Source organism: Choloepus didactylus, chromosome 18 (genome assembly GCF_015220235.1).
Source record: "Choloepus didactylus isolate mChoDid1 chromosome 18, mChoDid1.pri, whole genome shotgun sequence".
Taxonomy (NCBI): Eukaryota; Metazoa; Chordata; class Mammalia; order Pilosa; family Megalonychidae; genus Choloepus; species Choloepus didactylus.
In genome coordinates this window covers 9,599,512-9,625,189 of record NC_051324.1, presented here as the reverse complement: position 1 = coordinate 9,625,189, position 25,678 = coordinate 9,599,512, and the positions used below count along the sequence as shown (strand labels likewise).

The window sequence follows — 25,678 nt, the reverse complement described above, 5'->3', positions numbered from 1 at the left end:
TTCCCCTAGTTCACTGCTTCCCAAACTTGAGGCACATTAGGACCACCTGGGAAGCTTTAAAAATACCAATCCATGGGTTCTCCCACCCCCCACAAACAATTAAAACAGAATCTTGGGAGAGTGGGGCCTGGAGTGGGTTGACTAGTGTCCCCCCAACTCCCTACCCCCCACAAATTCACGCTCACTTAGAGCCTCAGAATATGACCATTGTTGGAATTAAGAGTCTTTGCAGGCGTAACTAGTTATGGATCTCCAGATGAAATCATTGAGTATTCAAGGTGGGCCCTAAATCCAATGACAGGTGTCCCTGTAAGGCAAAGGAGGGGGAGTTTTGGGGCTCACAGATGGAGATGCAGGGAAGAAGGCCATGCAGTGAGAGAGGCAGATTGGAGTAATGCTTCCAGAAGCCAAGGCCAGGAGCCCCCAGGAGCCCCCAGGAGCCGCCAGGAGCAGGGAAGATTTCTCTCCTAAAACCTTTGGAGGGAGTGTGCCCCCCCCAACTCCTTGATTTTGGACTCTGCCCCCCAGATTTGTGAGAGAATGAACTTCTGTTGTTTGCAGCCACCGAGTTTGTGGTGATTTGTTACAGCAACCACAGCAAACAAACCCAGGGCCCAATAAACAAAATATTTTCACAGCTCCCCAGTAGGCTCTAATGTGCAGCGAGGGTGAGAACGTCTAACCTCCCATCTTGGTCTTTGTCTTCCGCCAAGCTCAGAGTTCAAGGGTAATTGATCTGTCAGTGAAGCAGGGAGTCAGGTGCTGGGGTTCACAGAGGAGGGTCATCCCTGAATTCGGGGCAAAGGTCACGGGTCAGGACATCATCTCTGCCAGCACTCCTGGTTGTCATGGTGGTAGGCAGGGGATTCGAAAGAACGCAATTGGAAAAAGTTGACTTGTTTGTTGTTCATTTTTTTTTGTTTTGCAACAGATTTAACTTTGCTTGGAAACATAACCCTTGGGTCTGGGTGGTCGACAGCAAAGCCCTAGCCTTGGGGTCCGGCCAGGCCTTATGACATTGATGTAATCTGCTAGGATTTTGCCACAGCCCAGTCTCTGTCTTGAAGTTCCCCTCTTCCCACTGAGGCCCCGGGCATCAGTGTACCGGGAACGCTGGGGGAGTGATCAAACTTAACCTTTGCCCAGCCTTCTCCAGCTGAGGGGTGGGAGGGGGGCCTGTCCACCCAGATGAGGGGTCACAGGGACCCTTAGGGCACAAGATTATTGCCAAAGGAATTGCATTCATCACCCCCACGAGGTTTCCCACAAACAAGTGTGTGGAGATAAATTGTCCTTTTCCACTCTCTGGATGTCAGAATCAGCACCCCTTGCCGGAACAGAAAGGGAGAAGCTTCAACCAAACTTCCTGGCCCCCTCTCTTTATAAAATTAGGCCACACTGGGAATGGCCTCGTGCCAGGTGAGCTGAGAAGAACACGACTTCCTGGTGCAAGTTCCAATTCAGACTCAGGACTCCCGAGGCAGGTGAGCTCTGGACAGGTGAATGTTTCCAGTGATGCGCTTACTAGTTTCCATTTCAGAGAGTGACCTTCTCCTGATCTTGACCCCTGAGCGAGAGTCCATCCTCCTGGGAGCCCACAGGTTCCCACGCACTGACGACCGAGCTAACCAGGGTCCGTCTAACCAGGGTCCGGCACTTGTCTAAGAACCCGCTGGGGTGCACGCAGCTCCCGTCTCAGCATCAGAGAGGCTGGGGACCACCGGGTCAGACATGGGGTTCAGCTGCTCATGGCTCAGCACCCACGGGCACCGTTGGCTGGAGTAAGACCGCTCACACCGCTTTCCCGTTCCATGCCTGACCCCACCCCCACCCCCACTCAGTCTAAAGCCTCAGATTGTTTAAAAACACCCGTGACCTTGCCCCTGTTCGCAGGGATGGCAAAATAACAGCAGCTCTGGTGCCCAAGACACATGACTCTTTTGCATCCCCAGGAATAAACATCTTACTTTCCAGCCGCCCCTCCTGGGGTGGGAGGAGTCAAAGCGCAGTGGGAAGGTGGTAAAAGTTGAAAAAACAACCGTAATTTGGGGAAGACAGCCAGGACGACTGCAGTCCTGTTCAAGACAGGAAAATTCCCCTTCGGATCTCCCAGGGCAAGCATCCTGAGACTGGCAAGTTTCCTTTCACTCGTGGGCGTTTGGGGTCATGCCACACCTGCCCGGCAGCCCCCCTGCTGGGTGCAGTCTTGGTGGGACAGCTGATCCTGGAGCCCTGCTGTAGCCTGGCTATGGAGGGGACACAGGACTGAGCTGGCCAAGGGGATCTCTCTCCCCAGGTGCAGAGGGATTGAGGAGGAAAAAACGGCTGGGGTGTTCCTCTAGGACACTGTCCACCTCTTCCCATGCTGGGTCCCCAGCCCTGCCCTTTGTGGTATCTGGTGCTCCAGCTTTTCCTTCAATATACTCCACTTTTTTTTTTTAATTAAATAAGCCACATCCGTTTCTATTGCTTGTCTCCAAAGACCCCTTATCGATACATCTTTTCCTAAACCACAGCACTGTATGTATTTATTGTTAAAGTGAATGCAAATGAATTTGGCTTAAAATATTGAGGAGATTTGCACAGTGCTTTCCTGATGCCGTTCCTCCCAGACTGAACCCCAGCTGGTTGAAGACCACACAGGGTGTTGCAGCACCAGGATTCACTGAGTTGTGAATGCAGTTGGAGATAACTTCTGATGGGTGAGGCTGTCTGAGGAGTGGGGAGTGAAAGGATGGATCTAAGGGATGATTACAGTCCAATAGCTGACCCTGCCTTGGGGCGTCCCCTCCCCTTCCCCAGTTCAGGGGTCCTCAAGGGCATTAGTCTATGCCTGGTAGCCTGAGGTGCGGTCTCCGATTTGCTGGGTGACCATTAGATGGTCCACACCTCAGGGGGAGTGTCATCTCTCCTTGCTGTGTCCGGGTGAGATGGGGTAACTTGAGATAGCTTGGGCTTTGGAGTCAGACAGACCTGGGTTACCAGCTGTGTGGCTTTGGGCAAATTAACTAACCTCTCTGAGCCTCTGTTTCCCTCTCCGTAAAACGAAGACAATGACTGAAGCCCCTACATCACAGAAGCCTTCTGAGGTTTGCACCAGGCAATCTCTAGGGAAATCATTAAGCCCATGGATGCTGGCACTAGACTGCCCAGTTCAAATCAAGAAATAGCTGTGTGACCTGAAGAGAGATACCTGGCCTTTCTGTGCCTCAGTTTCCCTTTTTGTCACATGTGAGTGATAATAATCCCATCTTATGGGGTTATTATGAAGGCTAAATAACTTAATATTTATCAAGGGATTTTCTCATTACTTGCCACGTTGTAAGTGCCATCTAAGTTTTTATTAAACATACACAACGCTGAGTGCATATCCCCGTGTAACACACCTCAGTCATTCTTGTCATTGATCCCTTGTCCAGGTCAGTGTCCTGAAGCAGCAGGGACCTCACACAGGTGAGTGGATGTCCACCTCTCGACTTATTCTCACATTTGGATGGCTGAATTGGGTTCTTGCAGTCTGGCTGGGTGGGGGTGGCCCTGCCAGCCCTGGGGGTGATGTCACCCACAAGGGGCACTCTGCACCCTGCTGCCCAGCCCCTATGCCCCCTCCCCCTTCCTTCACACTGACCTGAACTCTCCATGGGAGGAGGATGTGGTTGGCTCTGGCGGCTGGGTGGAGAGCAGGGTGCACGTTCCTTTTGCACACAGTGGTTCTGCAAAATAAGAGGCAGTCAGTGTAAGGGGTGGGAAGGCACAGAAAGTACAGTGGGAGGATGGAGAGGATCCCAGGGGACGTAGGCTTCTAACACGCTGGAAGGGAGTCCAGATTTATTTGAGAAATATTTCTGTGATGCTTGGTATGTGCAGGCACACTTCTAATATTAACCTACAGAGGCAGGTACGATTTCCCTCCCATCCCTCAGAGGGGGAAACTGAGGCACAGAGAAGTTAAATAACTATTCAAGGTCAGATAATAAGTCAGTAAAGGAAAGGAGATTTGAACTCAGGCCATCTGGCTTCAGAGTGCCTGCCCTCAATCCTGCTTCCAGGTTGCTTTGCTGAGACCTCAGCATTGGGCACCCCCAAAGTCTGCCCCCCCCCCCCATTCCCAGAGCAGCAAACCTGACACCTGGAGAGCAGATGAACTTGGAACAAATCCAAGAGCTTGTTCTTTGGAGAAAATAATAAACATATTCCCAGGAAAACATATTGAGAGAGAGAGAGACAGAGAGAGAGAGAGAGGGTGCAAACACACAAAGAGAATATTAGAAATGACAAATGGAACATATAAATAGCTGTGGCAAAAAAGAAAATCTGTCACACATGGTTTCCTAGGGGAATGCAAATGACTCAGAGGCTCTAGAAGAGCTAGAAAACTTGCTCACATAGTAACCAGTGAGGGAGCAGAGGAAGTTGTTGGAGAGCCAGTTCTTTAAAAAGTGGTGGTTGGCTCAGATGGTTCCTCTGATAAGTTATTTCAAACTTGCAGAGTAAAGAAAATGTGTGTTATTAAAACTGTTCCAAAGCACACCGGAAGTAGGAAAGAGTCTCAGTTTACTTGAAAAAGCTAGCTCAACCTTGATGCTAAAACCTAATCAAGATAGCTTAAAAAATAGATCAGGCTCACCTGTAAATATAGATGTAAAATTTTAAGATACATATCGAAGAATGGAATTAGTCTATGTATTAAAATTATAATATACTATGAATAATTTCAGCCTTACTGATAATCATAGAAACAAAAATCAAAATGTGAGGTACCACTGGCAAAGATTAGAAAAGAGAATATCCAGTTTTACTGAGGATATGGAAAAATTTGCTGTCATATACCATTGGTGAGAGTGGAAATTGGTATAGCCTTTTCAGAGGGTGATAAATATCCTCTATTTCCAATTACCACGTTACAGGAAATACAGAACAAGATGAAGCACACTTCCAAGATGCAATCTTCAAAATTTAAACTCTCAGAAACTCTAGAGGACAAATGACCTGCTTGCTTTAACAAACTGCAAAGAAGGTGGGGAAGGGGAGGGGCACCTGCTAGATACATGGAGGGGAGGGAACCTATAGATTTAAAGGGGTTTAAGAGTCCTGATCAACCAAGTGCAATGTGTGAACTCTATTTGAAGCCCAATTCAAACCATTACAAAAATACTTTGACATTGGAAGCAATTGGAAATTTGAACACTAACTGGATATTTGATGCTATTAAGGAATTTGGGGGGAAGGTGAATATAGTATTGTCATGTATGACATACTGTGCCGTTTTGAACGTATTATGTCCCCCAGAAAAAGCCATATTCTTTGATGCAATCTTGTGGGGCAGATATATTAGTGGGGATTAAGTTGGAACATTTGGTAGGTTGTTTGCATGGAAATGTGCCCCACCAAACTGTGGGTGATAATTTCCATGGAGGTGTGGCCTCGCCCATTCAGGGTGGGTCTCAATTAAATCACTGGAGCCATATAAATGTGCTGACAAACAGAAGGAACTCAGTGCAGCTGAGAGTGACATTTTGAAGAGGAGCCACAGCTAACAGGGACACTCTGAAGAAAACCCAGGAGCTGAGAGAGGAGCTGCAGATGAGAGACAGTTTGAAGACAGCTGTTGAAAGCAGATTCTTGCTCCAGAGAAGCTAAGAGAGGACAAACACTCCAAGTGCAACTAAGAGTGACGTTTTTGAGGAACTGCAGCCTAGAGAGGAATGTCCTGGGAGAAAGCCATTTTGAAACCAGAACTTTGGAACAGACACCAGCCAAGTGCCTTCCCAGCTAATGGAGGTTTTCCAGATGCCATTGGCCATCCTCCAGTGAAGGTGTCCGATTGTTGATGTGTTACCTTGGACACTTTATGGCCTTAAGACTGTAACTGTGTAACCAAATAAACCCCTTTTATAAAAGCCAACCCATCTCTGGTGTTTTGCATTCTGGCAGCATTAGCAAACTAGAACACATACCCTTTAAAGGGAACCCTTTATCCAGCTCCCCTGAGTGGTAACACCTTGCAAAACTACAGCACAATATCATAATTAGGATACTGACATTGATACAATCCACCCACTTTATGTTGATTTCCCCAGCTTTATTTTTACTTGTGTGTGTGTGATAGTTCCTTATCTTTTAATGATGCACAGTAAATTACAAAAAAAGTGACATCTCTTATCCACAGGCAGTGTGGTTATAGATCATTTTAATTTTTCTTTTAATAAATTTCTATATTTTCTGATTTCTTCATATTAAATATGTTGGTCTTTATTTTTTATTATGTAACCGATGGCATAGACAAAAGTAGATCACTAACATATATGTTACATACACTTATGTATGTAAATTCTGAAGCATAAAAATACAATGAAACCCTCTAAACCCACCACCCAACTTAAGAATATTATCATTATGTTACACTGTGTGTAACTTTTAAAAATAGTAAAATGATTCAAATAAGCATCCTGTCCCTTGGAGGGCTCCAGGGCCTGCAGAGCTATTAGGCTATTACTTATATACTGTGGGGTGACTGATTAGAGTCTGGAGAACTAGGTTCAAGCCCCAGGTCTCCCACCCTTTGGCCGTGAGGCTACACCCCCTCCTTTGTCTGTGAGATCACGTACCCAAAAGTGCCAGGTAGAACGTAAGACTATTTAATGGCACCACCTCCCTGCCCCCACCCGCAGACCCCTGGTAAACTGTATTCTAGTTTCTGACTCTATGAATGTGCATATTCTAATTATTTCCAATCAGTGAGATCATACAATATTGTCCTTTTGCATCTGGCTTATTTCACTCGACATCTTCGAGGTTCACCCATGTTGTAGCAGGTATCAGAACTTCATTCCTTTTCATGGCTGCATAATATTCCATTATGTGTACAGAACCACCTTTGTGTATAGACCACTGTTGACCTGCCGATGGACACTGGGCGGTGCTTCTGCCTTTTTGCAATTGTGAATAATGTCTCTATGATCATCAATAAGCAAATAAATACCATTTTTATAAAGGGCTGGGTATGGAGATCAGGGACCCAAAACATTACCAAGGAGAGGTTTATGGCATCTTTCATGCCGTTTTCCCTAAAAGTGCCAGATGGCATATTTTTGTGATTAAGAAATCTGAATGAAGTATGAAATTCCAACATGAGAACTCGACTACAAGTGACCTTGGGGTGTTCCCAGTCTAGGGGGAGTGAGGGGTGGGGCGGAATAGAAAATAACAACACGGCGTGTTCAGAGCCACTTTACCAGTGGACAGGCAGCTGGGGACAGGGCAGATCTGGGTCCTGCCCCCAAATCCAGTGGAGAAAGGGGGCCAGGAGAAGCTCCCCAAATGGGACCCAGGAAGTGAGAGTTCCCAGACTCGCTCTATTAGCTGTGTGGATGTGGAGAATGATAATAGTATCCTCTTTTATTTCAGCTTTTCTCCAACCCCACTGACCCCACTGGTCCAAGCCCCACCATGGCCTCTTGCCTGGAGTGTGGGGGGGCTCTCCGCGGGTCTCGTGGCTTCCGCTCTTTCCCTTAGAATCCATTCCTGATTAAAACCCAACCCTGGCTCCCCCTTGCCCTTACAGTAACTCCAACTTCTCATCCTGCCCTGCAAGGCTTGCCTGATCTGGCACCCGCCCACCTCTCCAACTTCCATCTCGCCCACTCTCCCTCTCGCTCCCAGGCCCTCACCCACTGCTCTTTGGACTCCTCTAATCTGCCAAGTGGGTCCCACCTCCAGGCCTTTCCCCACATTGGCCTGGAGCACCCTTTCCCCAGCCGTCCCCACGCTGGCTCCTTCTCAACATCCAGGTCTCATTCTAAATGTCCTCTCCTCAGAGGGTCCCTTTCTGACCACCCTTTCTATTAAAATAGCCCTCCTGCCCCCAGCCACGCTTCAGCCCATGATTTTACTTTATTCATAGTATTTATCAGTGTCTGAAATTATCCTGTGTAATTATTTGTTTCCTTGGCTATGGATTAGAAGGTGAAACCCACAAAAGCTGGTGTGACTCATTCACTGAGGCATGTCCAGCTTCTCGGGCAGGGCAAGCACCCAGCAGACAGTGGATAAATATTGTAGACAAGTATCTGTGGAAAGAATGAAGGTGAAGCATCTTCCAAAAGTCACATGGCCAGGGAATGATGGAGCCTGGGCTTGAGAGAACCTGGGGTGTGAGGTTATGGCCACCTTCCTTGCCCTCATCTTCTGAACCCCTTCCCCAACCTCGCCGAGCACCCTCTGCCCTAGTAAAATGAAATGGAGACGTGACCAAAGTACGTTCAGGTGGGCTCGGATAATAATGAGCCTCAAGCAACCTTGAAGGAGAAGAAAATCACAAAGATACAGACTAATAAAGGAGTGTATTCACTCAACAGATATTTTTATTGAGTACCTACTTTGTCCAGGCAAGAATGCTAGGAGTTACTGTGTAAGTGGAGGGGTGATACGGGCTGATTTTCAATTGCAAATAAAATTCTAAGAAATTTTAACAGTCACTTTCAGAAAACGTCCCTATTTATTCATTCAGTCAGTCATCAAACATTTATTTATTGTTTATATATACATATTTGTTAATATATATATATATGGGGTTGCAAAGATGAACATTCCTTGGCCCAGAGTATATGGCAGTAAGGCATGGTGGGAGACAGGTATAGAAACAGATGAGATTCAAGTCCCAATGGTCGGTGTGTCCCCCCCCCCCCACAAGAGCCTCAGCCAACCCGGATCCCAAGCTGGTTTGAAGTCTGTCTGGTTCAGCCTCTGAGGCCTGAGCTCCTTTCTTGCACCTTTATTCTCTCCACACTGATTCTTCAAGAGCAGCTGCAGGTGACAACACCCTCCCCAGTTCCCAAGGGCAGAGGGACGTTACAGCAGCGGACAAGACAAATATAGGGCCCTGAAGAAGCGAAGAACTTTCGAGGGCTGAGCCCAGTTGGCTGGTGCTTTCTGAAAGCCCCTCATCCCCTGAGCAGAGCAGCGGATCTGTAATCTGTTTCCTCTCATTTGAGAGCTGCTGCCTACACCACCGTGTGGGGGTCCCTCAGGGGACGAGCCTGCCCCGGGGCAGGAAATGGAAACAAGCAGAACCCAGCTCCTTCTCAAAGCACACCCTCATCTTGCTTGCCTCCGCTTCAGGAATGACCTGCTGCACACAAATGAATTTCTTAGGCAGCCAAGACTTGCCCTCTTAAGCATGAAAACATGCCTTCTAAAACAGAGCTCTGTGCAACATTTTCTCGATGTATCTTGGTGGGAACTCAAGGTGTGTGCCGCGGCACAGAAACGTTGGTAGGTGAAGAAAGCCTCCATCCCACACTGAACAGCTCTGGCCTTTTGACTTCTCCCAGGGCGGTTTCCCTGTTGTCCTTGGCCATTGTGATCGCCCTTGCTCAAGGCTGCCAAGAAAGGCTGGATCTTGCACAAAGTGAGTGGCAATTGGGAACTACCGTCCACCCCACCCCCCACTCCATTGGTCTTTTTGTAATTTATCTAGCCAGGGACTGCAAGTTTTGCAATTCATCCATCCAAAGATGAATGCCGTAATTCATCTACTCCGGGGGCGTGCCTCCTTTTAATTTGAACAAACGCACTTCTAGGTTACCGCAGCCCTGACGCAGTGGTCTGTGTTCTCCATGCAGCTGCAACCTGCCTTAGGCTGGGACGCCAGATGAGCCCATCTGATTGTCTTGTATATACAATATGGAATCCAAGCCTGAGAAACCGACCTAAGAAAAGAAAAGAAAACTTCCCTCCATGGACCCGGAACATGTATGTGGGCTGCTCAGAGGTCCCTCTGGCTTCCGACTTCCCAGCAGTGCTCTGGGTGGCTGAGGTTGCTGAATATATCAAAAAGCACCCAGGGAGCACTAGCCATGTGGCAGAAATCGTGCAAAGCCTGAGAGTTTAGAGGTACGTGGATGAGGCACAGCCCTGGCCCTCAGCACCTTGCAGCCCACCAGTCTGCGACTTCTTAGTGACTGCAAGGGGAGCTCCATTCACCCAAGACCCTTGGGGCAGGCCAGCGTGCACTCCAGGCCCACCAACAGCGCCAGGTCCCAAGCCTTGATCCTGCAGGCGTGAACCCTCTGTAAATAGGATCTCTTGAAGGTGGGGCTTCAGTTAAGGTGTGGCCCCACTGAGTCAGGTTGGGCTTTCACCTGGTTGACTGGAGTCCTTTATAAGTCGAATGAAAGCCAGATGGAGAGAGAAGACACAGGAGCAACCTGAAGCTGGAAGTCAGTGGAACCCAGAAGAGAAAGAAGATGCTGCCATGTGCATCGCCATGTGATGGAAGAGCCAAGCAACCCCAAAGATTGCCAGCCAGTCAGAAGATACTGACGCCGGGAGGAAGCAAGACTTCCAACCTCTGAAACCATGAGCCAATAAAATCTTGTTGTGAAGCCAACCCATTGGGTGGTATTTGTTCTAGTGGTCAGGAAGCTAAAACAGGCATGATGCCCACAACGTGCTAGACAGGACAACACACTGCACAGATTCACAAGGGGAAACCGCAGACTGATCATCCTGTAATATTGTTAAATTCACTTTTCACATTAAAAATCATGCAGATGGTGAAAATCCGAAAGATATACATGACCATCTCATGAAAAGCTCGTATCTGTCCCTCTCACCACATCCTTCAGTCAGGAGTTTCGTCCCCCAGAAAAAAACCACCATTTTAGAAAATTCACATCCATGGCAAACATTTAAAAATTGGAAGATTGCACTTAAAACTAATGATTTCCTGCTTTTATTTAAAAGAAATAACTGGATCTGGCAACTCTGGGCCCACAATCCCACAGAGCAACAGTCAGCTGCAGCTGACAGCAGCTGCCCTCCGTAGAATGGCCAGGTGCTCCCCAGGGGCTCGGTGCCCCCTCCTCCCTCTTGTGTGCTCCTTGCAGGGGTCAATGGAAGTGCCTTTGACCACCGCACTAGCCCTACCTGCCTGTCTGCTTCATCGCTTCATGTTACCTGCTGGGCTCTTGGAGGCAGACAGGTTTGTACCCATAAGCTCTACTGAGGATCAAATCCTAGTTCTCTAAGAGAAGAGTTAATTCTAGAGCAGGGCATTAGGGTTGCCCCACAGTATCCACATAAGTCATTCAACAAACATTTACAGGGTATCTCTCTCTACTTCCCCATAGCACCTGACATGTCCTATTTATTTGTTGATTGTCCGATTGCTTCCACGAGAACATAAGCTCCATGAGGGCAGGGGCTCTGTATCCCCATCACCTGAAATGGTTTCTATCACCTAGGAGGCCCTCAGTAAATATTGTTGAATGAATAAATGCCAGGCACTGGGGGAAAGACAAGACAGCTCTCAGTCCCGGGAGCAGGAACAAGTCTGCAGTGTCTGCTTGGTATGAAAAATGGCACAAGAAACAGAGATGCTCAGAGGACTGGCAAAGGGGAGACGACAGCAAAACAGTCCTGGAGGTGGGGCGTGGGGGGCAGGCTTGGAAGGACACTGCTTGGCCACATTCAAGTGAGCTGATCTTTTTTTGTTTTTTTATTTGAGTGACTTGTCCGAGGTTTGTATTTATAATTTTTTTTATTGTTGTAAAATATGCATCACTTAAAATGAACTGCTTTAACCATTTTTAAGAGTGCAATTCAGTGCCGTTAGATACATTCATGATGTTGAGTAACAACCACCACTATCGCCAGAACTTTTCCATCATCCCAAACAGAAGCTCTGTACTCAAGCAATAACTCCCCATTCTCTATTCACCCTAGCTCCTGAGAAACTCTACTCTACTTTCTGTCTCTGTGAATTTACCTGTTCTAGATACCTCATGTAAGTAGAATCATACAATGCCTGTCCTTTTATGTCTGGCTTATTTCACTGAGCATAAGATCTCCAAGGCTCTTCTGTGTTGTAGCTTGAATCATAACCTCATCCCTTCTTATGGCTGAAAAATACTCCATTGTGTGTATGCACCACATTTTGTTTATCTGTTCATCTGCTGATGGATGCTTGGGTCTTTCCCACCATTTGGCAACTGTGAATAAGGCTTCTATGAACACTGGTGTACAAGTATCTAGGTCCCTGCTTTCAGTTGTTTGGGGTATATACCTAGGAGTGATTTGCTGGGCCATTTGATATCCTAGGTTTAACTTTCTGAGGAACTGCCAACCTGTTTTCCTCGGTAACTGCACCATTTTACTGAGTAACTGAGTGGCTGATATCAGACAACCCAGGCTGCATGTGAGGCAGGTTAGACGTAGGGAAAACATCTTGCAGGCTCTGAGGCACCTTTGGACTCCATGTGGGGGGAATGGGGGGCACCTAGTGAGGAGGATCAGGATCCTGGAACCCAAGGATGTTGAACAAAGCAGGATAATTGTTTAACCACGTGGCATGGACCAATCACGATAACCCATTCACAATCCTTAATTTGAATGTGTATTCAGCCTATTGCAATAGCTTACTTACGAACCTTAATTTACATGTTTACTAACCAATCACAAGAATGTATAGACAACCAATCAGAATAGCCTTTTTACACGACTTAATTTGAGCGATTACTTACCAATCACAATGTACCAATATATCAACCTCACCTCCCTTTGTTTGATTTGTAAAAAAACCCTTGTGCAAAACACGTGCGCAGGTTTCTCTCTCTCGAGCACACCCCGTGCTCACCCCTTTGAGTGTGTATTTTCACTTTCCTCAATAAACTTTTCTCACTTGCTTGTACCTACTTGTCCCATCCTTGAATTCCTTCTTGAGAAGTCCAGTAAAATCTGTTTCTGCAAAAGGGAGTTCCGCTAGCACAAGTTCTGATTGGCACTTTTTGTGCCACAAAGTGGTGTGCACTGACCAATACAAATGGCCCATCAGAGCTCAGCTCACGGAGCACTCCCACTCATCTACACCACCGTTCTCCCCTGTCTTCTCCCAATTCTCCCCGAAACAGCGAGAATGGGACGTCCCAGGAGAGAAATCTACCAGGATCAGCCTCTGCCTCCCATCAGGAAGATTCCCAACCATTGGGAGAATTCCCATAGTCACCCGCACCTTGGGCTCTCAGCCGACGCTGCCAGCTGCGTTCATTCATCGTTTCTTTAATTCACCAGCTGGCTATCCAGCATCTGCTGTACACCAGACACGGTCCTATAGACACAAAGTAGGAAGACCAGGCCTTCGATTGAACACCTAATAAATGGGTGAATTCATTTAATCATTCAGTGGATCTTTATTGAGCACCTTCTGAATGTCAGACTTTGTTCTAGGTCCTGAGGATATGGTGATCTGTTAAAACAGTCCAAAAGGCCAGTTCTCATAAAGGATGCCCTCCAGTGAGTGTATGGTAAGGACCAAAGGAGACAAGCAACTAAATTATTAAATCATTAAATTGATGACACCTGCTTTGTAAAAATAAAGCTGGGAAAGGGAATGAGGCGCTAGAGTTGGGGGCGGGTTGCAGTTTTTACAAGGGTGTTCAGGGAGGCCTCACGGAGGAGGCGACATTCGACACCTGAAGGAGGCAAGGGAGCAAGCCCCGCTGTATCTGCAGGGAAAAGGTTCCAAGCGAAGGGAATGGCCAGAACAAAGACCCCGAGGGGGAGGGTGCCTGCAGTTCCCGAGGAACGGTGTGTCTGGGCAGAATAAGTGAGGGGTCGAGTGGGGAGGCAGCTCTCCAAATGTGTCTTGTGTTTCCGCATGCCTCGTGAACTTTTGTTCCAGATCATCTTTTCAAGGATGTTTGTACAGCAGCCCTGGGGGAAAAATATAGTGCCTCTCTCCAGGGCAGAGGGTGGATTTATTTGCTGTCTAGTATAATAAAGATAATGTCCTTTCAGGGCAAAGGTCGGACAGGTTTGCTTGCAGCCTGTTATGAAAGCTTAGGGTTTTCTAAGCCCAGGTTGACTGGGATGCACAGCATCCACCTGGGTCCACCTCCAAGCCACCCCCGTGAGCCTTGGGGAGCAAGAGAAGCCATTGAATGTGACCCTCATGCTGCTTGTTGTGCTGTGAGTAATCGCGTCTTTTGTCTCTGGCTCTGGAATCTCGTGTCTTCAATCTCCTGCCTTTCACCACATCTGTGAAACTGGGGCCAGCTCACTTGTTAGCTTCCGAGTAAGGTGAAATCTCAACCCTTCACAGATCTTGATGGAAGGATAAGATCAGAGACCAAGGATGAATGAATGAATGAGTGGATGGATGACTGAATTGGGATTCAGAGGCCATATTTCCTTAAATACAAACCATGAGCTCTGAACAGTTCTCAGGGCACATGCGAATACACAGCAGGTCAGCAGCCTTGGGGTAAAACAGGCCCAGGGTTCTATGGGGACGGCAGAAAGAAGCTAATGGAAGCATGTTGGAGGCCGTGGCTCTGAGTAATTGCTGCAAGATAACACGAGGCAGACTTGCAGACTGGTGGAAGGACCGACGAAAGCAGGATTTAGAGGAGAGTTCAAGGAAGCCTGGCCCGGGAAAACGTCAGGTTCTTACAACCCACTGCCCATCCCTGCACCCCAAGCCCCTGTTCCTAGCTCTTAGAGCAGACCATTCAGAGAGGAGAACCCCAACACCCAGCTCTTCCTTATGGCCTCAGCATCAGGACTAAAACCTGGACAGAGAAGACACTGAGTGTCCCAGGACCACACCTCTGCCTTCCTTCCTCCTGCCCTTCTCCAGCCACCGAGAGAAGGGACTCCCAGAGCCTGGGTCACCTGCCTCTCACCTCCAGCCCTCAGCCCACCTCCCGTCTCCAGAGCTGCCTCATGCCCCCAGGATCTGGGGCAGATGCTACATGAAGACACCAGATCTTCAGTGTCCATGGAGACGTTCACACTGACTGACCAGACGGCACTCGTTGTCTTCTGGGGTGGAGCAGGTGCCTTGTGTACTTACTCACAGTGAGGGGAGAAGGACTCAGAGTTCTGGAGGCCTCCCCCACCCCCCAGCCCTCATCCCTCATCCCCATGGGGCTGGCTGGGGGTTCTCAGATTCCTGAGAAGTCTAGGAGTGAGGGGCTCTCCTTCCTGGCTGTCCCCTGTGGAGTGGAGCAGGCTGTTTCCTCAGCCGTTTTCCCTGCTGCTGGCTGGGAAGGAAACACCTGGGCGGCAGGGGTGAGGGGTGGGAGAGATTTGTTCCAGGGGCGGGGAGCCTGGGAGGAATCTGAGAGCCCGGCCTGGGTGTGGACCACAGGAAAGCTCCAGCAACCCTCTGGCGGGAGCTGCAGCTCAGCATCTGGCATTCGTGCCCACTAGACCTTCTGGGGCCCTCTCTCGGATAACCTGGGGGGAAGCCACCTGCCCTGATGAGACACAGCATGGCATGGAGCTGCGAAGGCAGTGTTTGCTGCCAAGTGGCATGGGTTCAAATCCCCTCTGCAGCTTAAAATCATTGTGCCTCAGTTTCCCTGTCTTTAGAGGAGGCCTCACATTGGCACCTACCAAGAATGACTGCTGAGAACTAAATGAGATACTTGAAAACCACTTAGCGTTTTGCTAAATAAACTGACAAGGCCTTTGCCTGTGAGTCCTCCACAAACTCTCTGCCTTAGCAGCCAACCTGAACCTCTAACTGCTCTTTTCCTTAATCGTGACTTTCTCACTTACATTCCCACCTTGGTGTGTTTGCACACTCGGTTCCCCTCCCCAGTGAGCCTATTGTCTCATCTCCGCCTTGGGGCTCAGCTCAGGGCCCCCTTTTCTGCAAAGCCCACCTTGATCTCAACCGATCCCCACTCGGAGGTAATCTCTCCCACTCCTATACACACCACCTTTATTTTCTATGTTGGTTACAGACCTTCGAGGATGGGGACCCGGCCTTGGTCAGACTCCCAGCATACCGAGCATCGATCTGCATGCTGAAGATAGAAGCCAGGCCATATAACCGTATCCGGATCCCCAAGGAGAGCTATGAACAGGTGCTGTCCCCAGAGGGACACAGACGGGGACTCAGGTGCCTGCTCTGCCACTGCATGCTTCATCTCTCCACGCTCCAATCTCCCGACCTCTAAGCTAGCTGTCAAAACACCCATCAGCCAACCCCAAGGACTCAGGGAATAGAGCAGGCTGGTGGGTGCCCACCACCTGGACATGTACAATCAGTGTTGTTGTTTACAGATTTCTAAGAGAGGGAAGGAGAATCTTCTCACAGGATGAACTCACCAGTCCTCTGTCCTTTCATCTTTTTTTTTTTTTAAATAATTATTTTTAAAATGTTTATCGTGGTAACATATACAGCCTAACATTTCCCGTTCTAACCTCTTTTAGCTATACGTTTTGGCTGCTTTAATTACTTTTACAATATTATGCTCCCATCACCACCATCCATCACCAAAATTTTTCCATCACCCCAAACAGACACGCTGTACCCATCAAGCCTTAACTCCCCATTCCTATGTCCACCTCTTGGCCCCTTCACCTTGCTAAAGTGGGTTGAACAACCTTGACTTGGCAAATTTGTCCTAATAGCTGCCACATCTGGGGTAACCTTTCTCAGACAGGCTGGGCCGACTGCTGGAAACCTGTGACCTAAGAGACAGGGTGTCTCTGTTACCCTCCCTGGCTCCCCCTCCGGCACCCCTCTCCACACCCCCCCCACCTGTCCTGCTCAGATCTGCATCCTGACCCCATCCCACCCCCAGAAAGCCCCATCCAGGCAGCACTTACCTTGACTCAGCTGCAGCTCAGCTCCCCATGGTCCTGCCCAAGGAGGCCACCAGCCCCAGAGAACCAGGCTTCTTGGGGGAGCCCCACAAGTGTCTTTAGTCTCTGCTGCAGGCTCAAGATCTGCAGACAAGAGCCCAGTTCCTAGCAGACCCAGCTCTGTCCCCTCCTCTTCCTTCCCCTTCCCCAGGGCCCTCAGAGCTCCTCCCAGAACACATCCTGTTGTGAGGTCACTTTCTAAAGAAGCATCTGGGGCCGACTATGGTCCCTGGAGCTTCTTTATTCTGATCCAGTGTGGCCCAACTCTGTTGGAGAGGTGGGAGGGGGCACCTGAAGAGGGATCCCCCCCTTGGTATTGACTGGGCATGGATGGAGGGGGCCTTACCTCTCTCCTGAGCTCCAGATTTTCCACCCCACCCCCTCCTGGACATCTTTAGCAAGATGTCCCTCAAAGACCTCCAACCTGACATGGACAAATCAAGCTCATCATTTCCCTTCTAAAGCTGCTTCTCTCCCTCTATTCCTCACCTCAGAATTAGAAACCTGGTTGCCACCCTTAATATCACCTTCTCCCTCGTCTGTTCCATCCAAAATGCACCAGGTCCTGTCAATACATAATAAATCTGTCCACTTTCCTCCATCCCCACACCATTAGTGCTTGACGAGGCCACCATCATCTTTCGGCTGAATTACTCCAACAACCTGATGCTCCCTCTAATCCTGCCTCCAATCAGCAACCAAAGGACTTTTTCTGATAGTGGAACACAAATCTGACCTTGTTGCACCCCCTCCAAAACCTTCAGTGACTCTCCAGTGCCTTCAAGAGAGTGGCCAAACTCCTTAACCCAAGTTGCAAGGCCCCTCCAGATCTGGACCCCTTCATGATGTCTGTGCTGCTTTGCAGCTGTTATGCAGCCCAGAAAAGGCCACGTTCTTTAATCCATTCCTGTGGGTGCAGACCTATTGTAGGTGGGACCTTTTGATTAGGTTATTTCAACTGAGATGTGACCCTCTCCTTCAAGGTGGGTCTTAATCCTTTTACTGTAGTCCTTTATGAGGATAAAGGATAGAAAAAGCCCAAAGCCCCAAAGAGGCTAAGAAAGGACCCACAGAAGCTCAGAGAGGAAGCCACCGAAGCCAGAAGCTGAAAGCAATGAAACCCTGGAGCGAAGAACCAGCAGACACTGGCTATGTGGCTTTCCATGTGACAGACGATGTCCCAGATGACAGCAGCCTTTCTTCAGAGAAGGTATCATCCTGTTAATCCCTTAATTTGGATGTGTTCATGGCCTTAGAAGTGTAAATGTGTAAGCTAATAAATCCCCATTGAAAAAGTCAATCCATTTCTGGTTAATTGCATTCCGACAGCTTTGGCAAACCAAAGCAATGTACAACCTCATGCTTTATCCCCTCACTCCACCTCCTCCTCGAAATACTGAACAACTGTAGTTTCTTACTCATTCAGCCTCTCTCTTTCCTCCTGCCTTTACATGTGTTGCGGAATTCTCTTCTCGGCCCTTCTCCTGGCTCACTCCCAGTCAATCTTCACTCAGGAGAGAAGAACATGCAGCCAAAAGAGTGTGACAATTAAGTCAGAGAAGGAGGAGGGAAAGCATCATATTGTAGAAGCTGGGGAAGACAGAGGGTCAAGGAGAAGATCATCGTCGGCAGTGTCAAAGCTTGCAGAGAGAACATGGATGAAGAGAACCAGAGTGTCTGCTGACCTTGGCAACTAGGAGAGAGCAGAGCCAGGGGAGGGGGCGATGGTGGAGATTCTGGGGAAAGCAGATTACCTCTAAGATGAAGCATTTTCTAATTCATCACATGCTTTTTTATTTCCTTCATGTTTTGAAGCAAAAAATTATTTGGGGGTGGGTAGGGTGTCACGGGTTCTCAAACACATTTCTAGGCCTTTGAAAATCTCACAGATCTTATGCTCATATCCTATTGTGCCTGATAAATAAATTGCTCTGGAGAGAGACAAATTGCTGGCAACAGTGTTTGAGTGCCTGGATTCAGCTGTGCCTGAAACCCCGATGCCTAGATCAACTCTTGATCTGCTTAACTCTGCAATCCAATAAATCCCCCCAGCCCTTTTTTATGAAGTCTTTTTGAGTTTGCAACCAAAGAAGACTTGGGGCTAGGAAGTCACTCATCTTTTCTGCAGGGGCTTGACTGGGTTCTGTTCCATCCCATTTTGCAGAGGAGGCCATTTGAAAAGAGAATGTCTAAAATTTTAAACCATTGACTCTATGACTCTGCCTCCGTCCCATATCTACTACTTTCCTGTCCCCCTCATGTGACTGGAATCGCATTCTATCTTGCCTCTTTGAATTAGAGCTCTGAGGTCACGTCTGCCTCATCCTCCTCCCTCCCCCAGCCGGCTCTAAGTTTTGGGAGAGCAGAGCCAAAGTTGCACTCATTAGTCCACCCATCACAAGGATAAGTCAGTACTTGGCTCAATAAATAAAACGAATGAATGAATGAACGAATGAATGAATGAATGAATGAAATGAGTAAGTCCAGAACAGGATAAAGGGCCCAGAGCTTAGCCCCTGCAGGCCCAGAGCTCAGCAGCAGCCAGGCTGTGTGGTCATCGTGGGAAGCCCCATCTCCTTATCAGCTCTGGCCTAACTGAATAGGAAATCACACGCTGAAGTTGGCCTCTTGTGGCTGTGACACTGCCCTTATCATCAGCCGCTGTCTCTGCAACTGCACTGGGTGTGGTGGCCGTGGCCGTGACAGCCCCAGAGCCATCCTCTGCAAAGAGGAGCTGAAGTGCCTTCATTTTTTTTTAATCTGCAGATTTTACTGAGATGTATTTACATGCCATATATTTCATCCAAAGTATACAGTGTCTTGCGTATCATCACCTAGTTGTACAATCATCATCACACTCAACTTTAGACAGTTTTCATTGCTCCAAAGAGAAAAGTAACAGATAGACTCACACAAAAAAGGAAAACCCTAAACACCCCATATGCCTTACCACCACCTCCCCATATTGGTGTGGTGCACCTGTTACTGTTCATGAAAGAATATTAAGGTGTTATTGTTAGCTATAGTCCAGTAGTTTGCAACAGGTAAATTTTTCCTATATATCTCTGTTATTAACTCTTTGTACAAGTGTTGTACATTTGTAGTAGTTCATGCAAGAACTTATTTATATTTGTAGTGTTAATCGGTGGCATACATGACTTTAAACAACCCCTTTCAATCAAATTCACTTACAATATGGCACTATTACTTATAATCTCAATAATAAGCTACCATCACCTCTATTATCAAACATTTAAGTTCAACCTCGTTAACAATTCATTACATATTAGGTATCTGCTCCCTCTTCCCTAGCTTCTATCTCAAGACATCTTAAGACTCTGAGTTTACATATTTTAGTTAGTTACTATTAGTGAAATCATACACCATCTGTCCTTTTTGTGTCTGGGTGCCTTGATTTTGAGGCACGTGGCTGAAAGCCAGCAGGGACGAAGGAGAGAGTGGAGGAGGGGGCATAGCTCTGCCGGTGGAGAGAGAAAGGACGGACCCCCATAAACCACCACCAAGCCACTGGGGGCCCTGCCACTTGAAGCAACCCCCATGACTTCTTCCTCTCCAGACCCTGTTCTTAGGGTTCATTTAACCCAAGTCTTCCAGGCTGTGCTGCTATCAGGTTTCTCATCTGCAGCAATTCCCCAGGAACAGCCCTGCACCCCAGCAAGGCCAACATCAGAACCCACAGGGTTCCCTGCATTTATTGTGGTAATTCCGAGATCACCAGCGGTTGATATTCCCATGAGTCCTCAGCCAATGGGAGCCAAGCTGTCCTCCAGGGACTAAGACCCAAGACACAGGAGCAGAAAGCTCGTCACCTGTTTCCACTCCTCCCCCGGGCACTGCCCTTCTCTGCCCTGGGCAGGGCACAGAGTTCTGGCTCCTTCTGAGGTTCTTCTCTCAGCCTGGACACTTGCAGGGCTCTGTTTGAGGAACTTGCCTTGGGGCTAGGAAGTCCCTTATCTTTTTTGTTCATTCCTCTCCCCCAGGAGAGCCCCTCATTTCCCTTCTCTGCGAATTAACCGTACTCCCTCTTTTCAGAAAAATGCCTCTTACCTATTTTCCTGTACAAACAGCTGAGAGCTTTACACAAAAATTAAAGCCTCTTGCCATCGAGAACAAAGCCGTGATGGTGGGGGGTGTGGGAGGGGACCAGTATGGGGATCGGGGTGCTTGGAGGAGGGCAAGAATTCTTCACTTTGGATACAAGAAACCCAGGGCAGCCTGTGGCCTTACCTCCAGCTCCATGGTCTGTGGAATTTATCTCTGGAATTGTTCAGCATCAGATGAAAATTCGTGATCTCTATGAGTTTCCTAAAGAACCCACTCACATAAAATACTAATAAGCAAGGTAAAGTTTACTGAAGATGACAGTGGGAGGATGGAAAAGGGAGTGTATATCACACGTCTCTTAGCAAACTACTTAAAATCCTCCGTGGATACTTCTGCTGTCCAGATCCCCCTCTTTTCCTCCAGGTCATTGGTCTGGGCAGGTGGGGATGGGGTGTGGTTTATTTTTTCTCTCTCTCCTCTCCCCAGGCAGCCCCTGCTCACTAGCTCCTGGCTCGTCCTGACCAATTTTTCATGCTCATATCAAAGTCTTCTTTAAAATTTATTCAGAGCACATCAATTCCATTCTAAATCTTACCTCCCAATTTTTATAGCCCAAACTCACTAACGATACCCATGAAAACACAAATGAGCTACCATCGCTTCTTTCTATTACTTTCTATTACCAAACATTTACGTTCAACCTCGTTGAATATGTATTGAATTGTTATTAGTCCATTATTCTTAGAAAGCTGTGAGAGGTGATAAACTGGAAAAAACCTGCTATATATATATGACTCATTATTTCATTGTAACATTCACCCCTCAAGTTGGATACAGTTACGGAGATGGATAACTGGAAGTTTCAAGGTTCACATAACTGGGGGAGATGGGACTCGAACCAGGAAACGCCCAGACCAGGAACTTTCTGCTGCAGGCTGAGCCAACCTGAATCCCAACCTATGCTCTCCTCGTCTCCACCCCAGGAGGGCCAGGTCAGCTGGCATGACTGGTACCTGCCTGGCGGGCACCTCTGCTGAAGGCACTCACAGCCGCAGCCAGGGAAGCAGGCAGGACAACCAGTGGCTCACAGACTGTGGCTCCTGGATCAGCATCCCCTGGGAATTTGTTAGCGACTAGTAATGTCTGCTAGGGGTGCAGGATGGGAGCCACGTGTTGGGGCTTTTCCATCTTGTGCTTCCTGCAGTTTTATGCTGGTGTGTGTGTGTGTGTGTGTGTGTGTGTGTGTGTGTGTGTGCATGAGCGGAATTAAGACTAACTAGGGTGATAGTTATAGGGAAACAGGCTTATGCTTAATATCCATCCACCACCATTTCAGTCATTGTTCTTTTTTTAGGGGGAAGGCGGAGTTGTGACTTTTAAAATCCATCAACATTCTTTTAAAAAATATTTAACATTTAAACAATTACCCAAGTATAATTCATGGATATATTTTCACAGTTAAAACACTCAAACATGATGGGAGTATATAGAGTGGAAAAAAAAAAAGAGTCCCCACCTCTCCCTTCCCATTTTCTTTTCCCTATCCCAGTGATAACCACTGCCATAGTTTGGGGCAGTTCATACACATGAGCTCAAACTATGCGAATTGTTCTGCAACTTGCTTTGTTTACTTAGAGATCATTCTACAGCAGTACATAAGGCTCAACCACATTCTTCTCTTAAATTTAAATGTACATATTGTTTTGGAATAGCGGCACATTTGCATGGTTCGATTCTGCAAGCAGCTCTCCACGTTGGTGAAAGAAACCTCATGGACCCCCCACCAAGGCTTGCGTATTGCAGGTGCACCTGCCTCCGTTCAAACTCCTTGGTACCTTCTGTGGGGAAGTCTCTGGTCCCAGGATGGGGTGATGGGGAGCAGTGCAGAGTCTCAGGAGGCAGAGAGGAATTGGGGCTGCTGCGGAAGGCGGGGCCTGGCCTCCTGCTTCTCCATTCTCATGTCAACCTTGAGGGAGACAAAGCCGACTCCTCCCTGTCCCAGCCCCAGCATCCCTAACTTCCTAAAACCCCCACCTCCCTCCCCTCGCATGCTTTGGCTGGAGGAGCAAAGGTGGGGAGCAGTTCTGGAAGCTTCCCAGGATGTAGCCTCTTGATCTTTATATCACAGTTGCTGTTTCCTTCTCCCAGTCAAATCCACATGGGGAAGGGAGACTGGCCAGTGGATAGAGAAGGCTGGGGGTCAACTGACAGATCAGAGAAAAAATTCAAAGACTCCAGCTCTTTATTGCCTGTGCAGACACACACACACTGAAAAACGACCTGGCTGGGCTCTCTCCAGCTGTGTGACCATGAGCAGGTCCCTCTTCCTCTCTGGGCCTCAGTTTCCCCATCTGTAACCCGAGGAGTTGGAGAGAGTGTTTGCAGAGCCTCATCAAAGAGAGTCCTGGTTCCAGCCTTGGAGATTTGTGGCTGAGAAGGCCTCTGAGCCCTGATGGTGAGAAGCACCTTTTGCTGGTGGGTGAGTGGGTGGGAGGGCTCTCCCCCTCCCTCTCTTCCCACTTTCTGCTCCCTAGATGTCTCAGGAGACCACCTGCAGTGAGTTCTTGAGCCTGGAGCTGCACTCCCTCATGCTTACCTGAAATAACTCTCACTTGATTGTGATGTATTCATCCTGTTTATATAAATAGGATTCAATATGCTAATTTTTATTCAGAATTTTTAGACTGATCAGTAGTTTTATTTTCTAGTAACACTCTTATTATCTTTTAGTGACAAGGTTATGCTGACCTCAAAAACGAGATGGAAAGTCTTCCTCTTTTTCTGTTCTCTGAAAGACTTTGCACAAGGTTGCAACTATTTTTTCCTTAAATGCTTGGAAGTATTTATAGGTAAATCAATTTGAGCCTGGATTTTTTTTGTGTGGGAATTAAAAAAAAATGACTTCAAATTCTTTAATAGGTATTACCCTATTCAGATTTTTCCTTTCTCTGCCAAATTTGCAAATTGTATTTTTGACATTTGTAAAATGTCTCCATTTTACACAAATTGTCAAATTTATTGGTGTAGTTGTTTATATCCTTTCACTATATTTTTGTAGTCTGTAGAAATATCCTCTTTCTCAGTAATATCAGTAATTTGATTTCTCTCTTTTTTTTTTTTGCTAGGAGGTTATCAATTTGTATGCTGGTTTTCTAATTCATTGATTTCAACTCTTATACTTATTGTCTTCCTTCTACTTCATTTAAGATTAATCTACTGCTCCTTCTGTAGCTTTCTGAGATATAAACTTAAATAATTGATTTCTGGTCTACACTCATGTCTAAGATATGCTTTTTATGGCAATAAATTTCCTTCTAAACATTGCTTTAGTATCTCACAAGTGTTGATATCAAATATTCATAATCAACCAGTTCAAAATATTTTCTTCCATTTTTATTTCCTTTTTAATCCATGAATTATTCAGAAATGTAAAGCTTAATTCTCAGGCAGTTGGGATTTTGTAGTAGTATTTTTGTTATCAATAGCTTAATTCCAGCTTACTCAGAGAATATACTCTGAGTCCAATGACATGGAATTGGTTGACGTTTTCTTTATGGTACAATCATTAATTTTCTATATGATTGAATTTGGCTCATACACTACTTGTATTTGAAAATAATGTGAATTCTGTTGTTGTACGCAGTGTTCTATTTCAATGAGATAAGACTTGTTAACTGTGTTGTGTAGGTCTTTTTATCTCTGCTCATTTTTAAAAAAAATCTATTTTTCTATTAGCTATTGAGAGAGTTGTGTTAAATCCCCTGCTGTCATTGTGGAGGCTTAATTCTGTCAATTTTTCCTTTATGTAATTTAAAGTTATATTATTGGGTGCCTATGTATTTATGACTGATAGCTTTTTATTTAAATTCAGTTTTATTGAAATATATTCACATACCATACAATCATCCATGGTATACAATCAGCTGTTCACAGTATGATCATATAGTTATGCATTCATGTGATAGCTTTTTATTGGAATGACCCTTTGACCTTTATGAAATATCTCTCTGTATCTTTAGTAACACTTCTTGCCTCAAAGTCGGCCTTGTCTAATATTAATGTAACAGTATCAGATTTCTTGGTCAGGTTTGCATGGTTTTGTCCTTTCCATCCTTTTACTTTCAACCTTTCTGTGTTCTTATACTTAAAATGTATCTCTTGTGTGCAGTGTGTAATTAAATATTTACTATAATTAATAATTATATATATCATCTGATAATTCTGGTTATAGAATTCTAGGTTGGCAATTTTGTTTCCAGCACTTTAAAGAGGTATTTCATTGTCTTCTGGCTTCCATTGTTTCTTTTGAGAAGAAAGCTCTCAGTTTAATTGCTGCTTCTTTGAAGATAAAGTACATTTTTTTCCATTAGCTGTCCTTAAAATAGTTTAATTACCCTATTTTTTCTCCCAAGAGTTGTACAATGAGTTACCTATGTGTGTTTTTTAAAACTAAACTCCAGACTTGACTGGGATTTTGCTCGTTTTTCCATTAATATCCTCTTTCTGTTTCAGGATCCAATCCAGAGTACCATATTGCATTTAGTTTCAAGTTTTCCATTTTTCTCAGTCTTTCCTTGTTTTCCACGGCATTCAAAGTTTAGAGACCTGGTCAGGTGTCCTGTAGAATATCCCACAGTATGGGTTTTTCATTAGACTGGGGCCCTGGGATTTTGGAAAGAGTTAACAGAGGTGACATACCTTCTCAGGTAATTTTGTTTTTACCCTATGTGAGATTTGCTGAGCTTCTCGCATCTGTGGGCTGATGTGCTTCATCGATGTTGACCAATCGAATGTTAGCAGAAGAGACAGCAAGCCAGCTCCAAACCCAGGCCCTGGGAGGCAGCACGTGTCCCTGTTGCCTGTCGGGTGCCTGCTGATCCAAAGAGCCTGAGAGGCACGCATGGGCAGATTTGAACCCAAACTGCCCCTGGGAGCCAAGCCACTTTGAGCCCAG

At 46.8% G+C, this 25,678-nt stretch overlaps 1 protein-coding gene across 5 annotated transcripts in view; it reads right to left on the bottom strand.

The window, feature by feature from the left end:
- PIK3R6 (phosphoinositide-3-kinase regulatory subunit 6) overlaps positions 1 to 16,761 on the bottom strand; it is a 56,795-nt gene extending 40,034 nt beyond the window's left edge. For 4 of the 5 annotated variants that reach the window (XR_005212740.1, XM_037809524.1, XM_037809526.1 and 1 more), the window contains exons 1-2: positions 16,624 to 16,761; positions 3,629 to 3,713 (exon numbers count right to left, since the gene is read on the bottom strand). Coding sequence is in view for 4 of the 5 variants with exons in the window: in XM_037809524.1 (XP_037665452.1) it covers positions 3,629 to 3,641 (13 nt within the window). In the remaining variant the exon portion in view is untranslated. Of the gene's footprint in view, positions 1 to 3,628; positions 3,714 to 4,122; positions 4,275 to 16,623 lie in introns of those variants that run through there. The other variant, XM_037809525.1, reaches the window with a different exon arrangement.
- Positions 16,762 to 25,678: the final 8,917 nt, after the last annotated feature.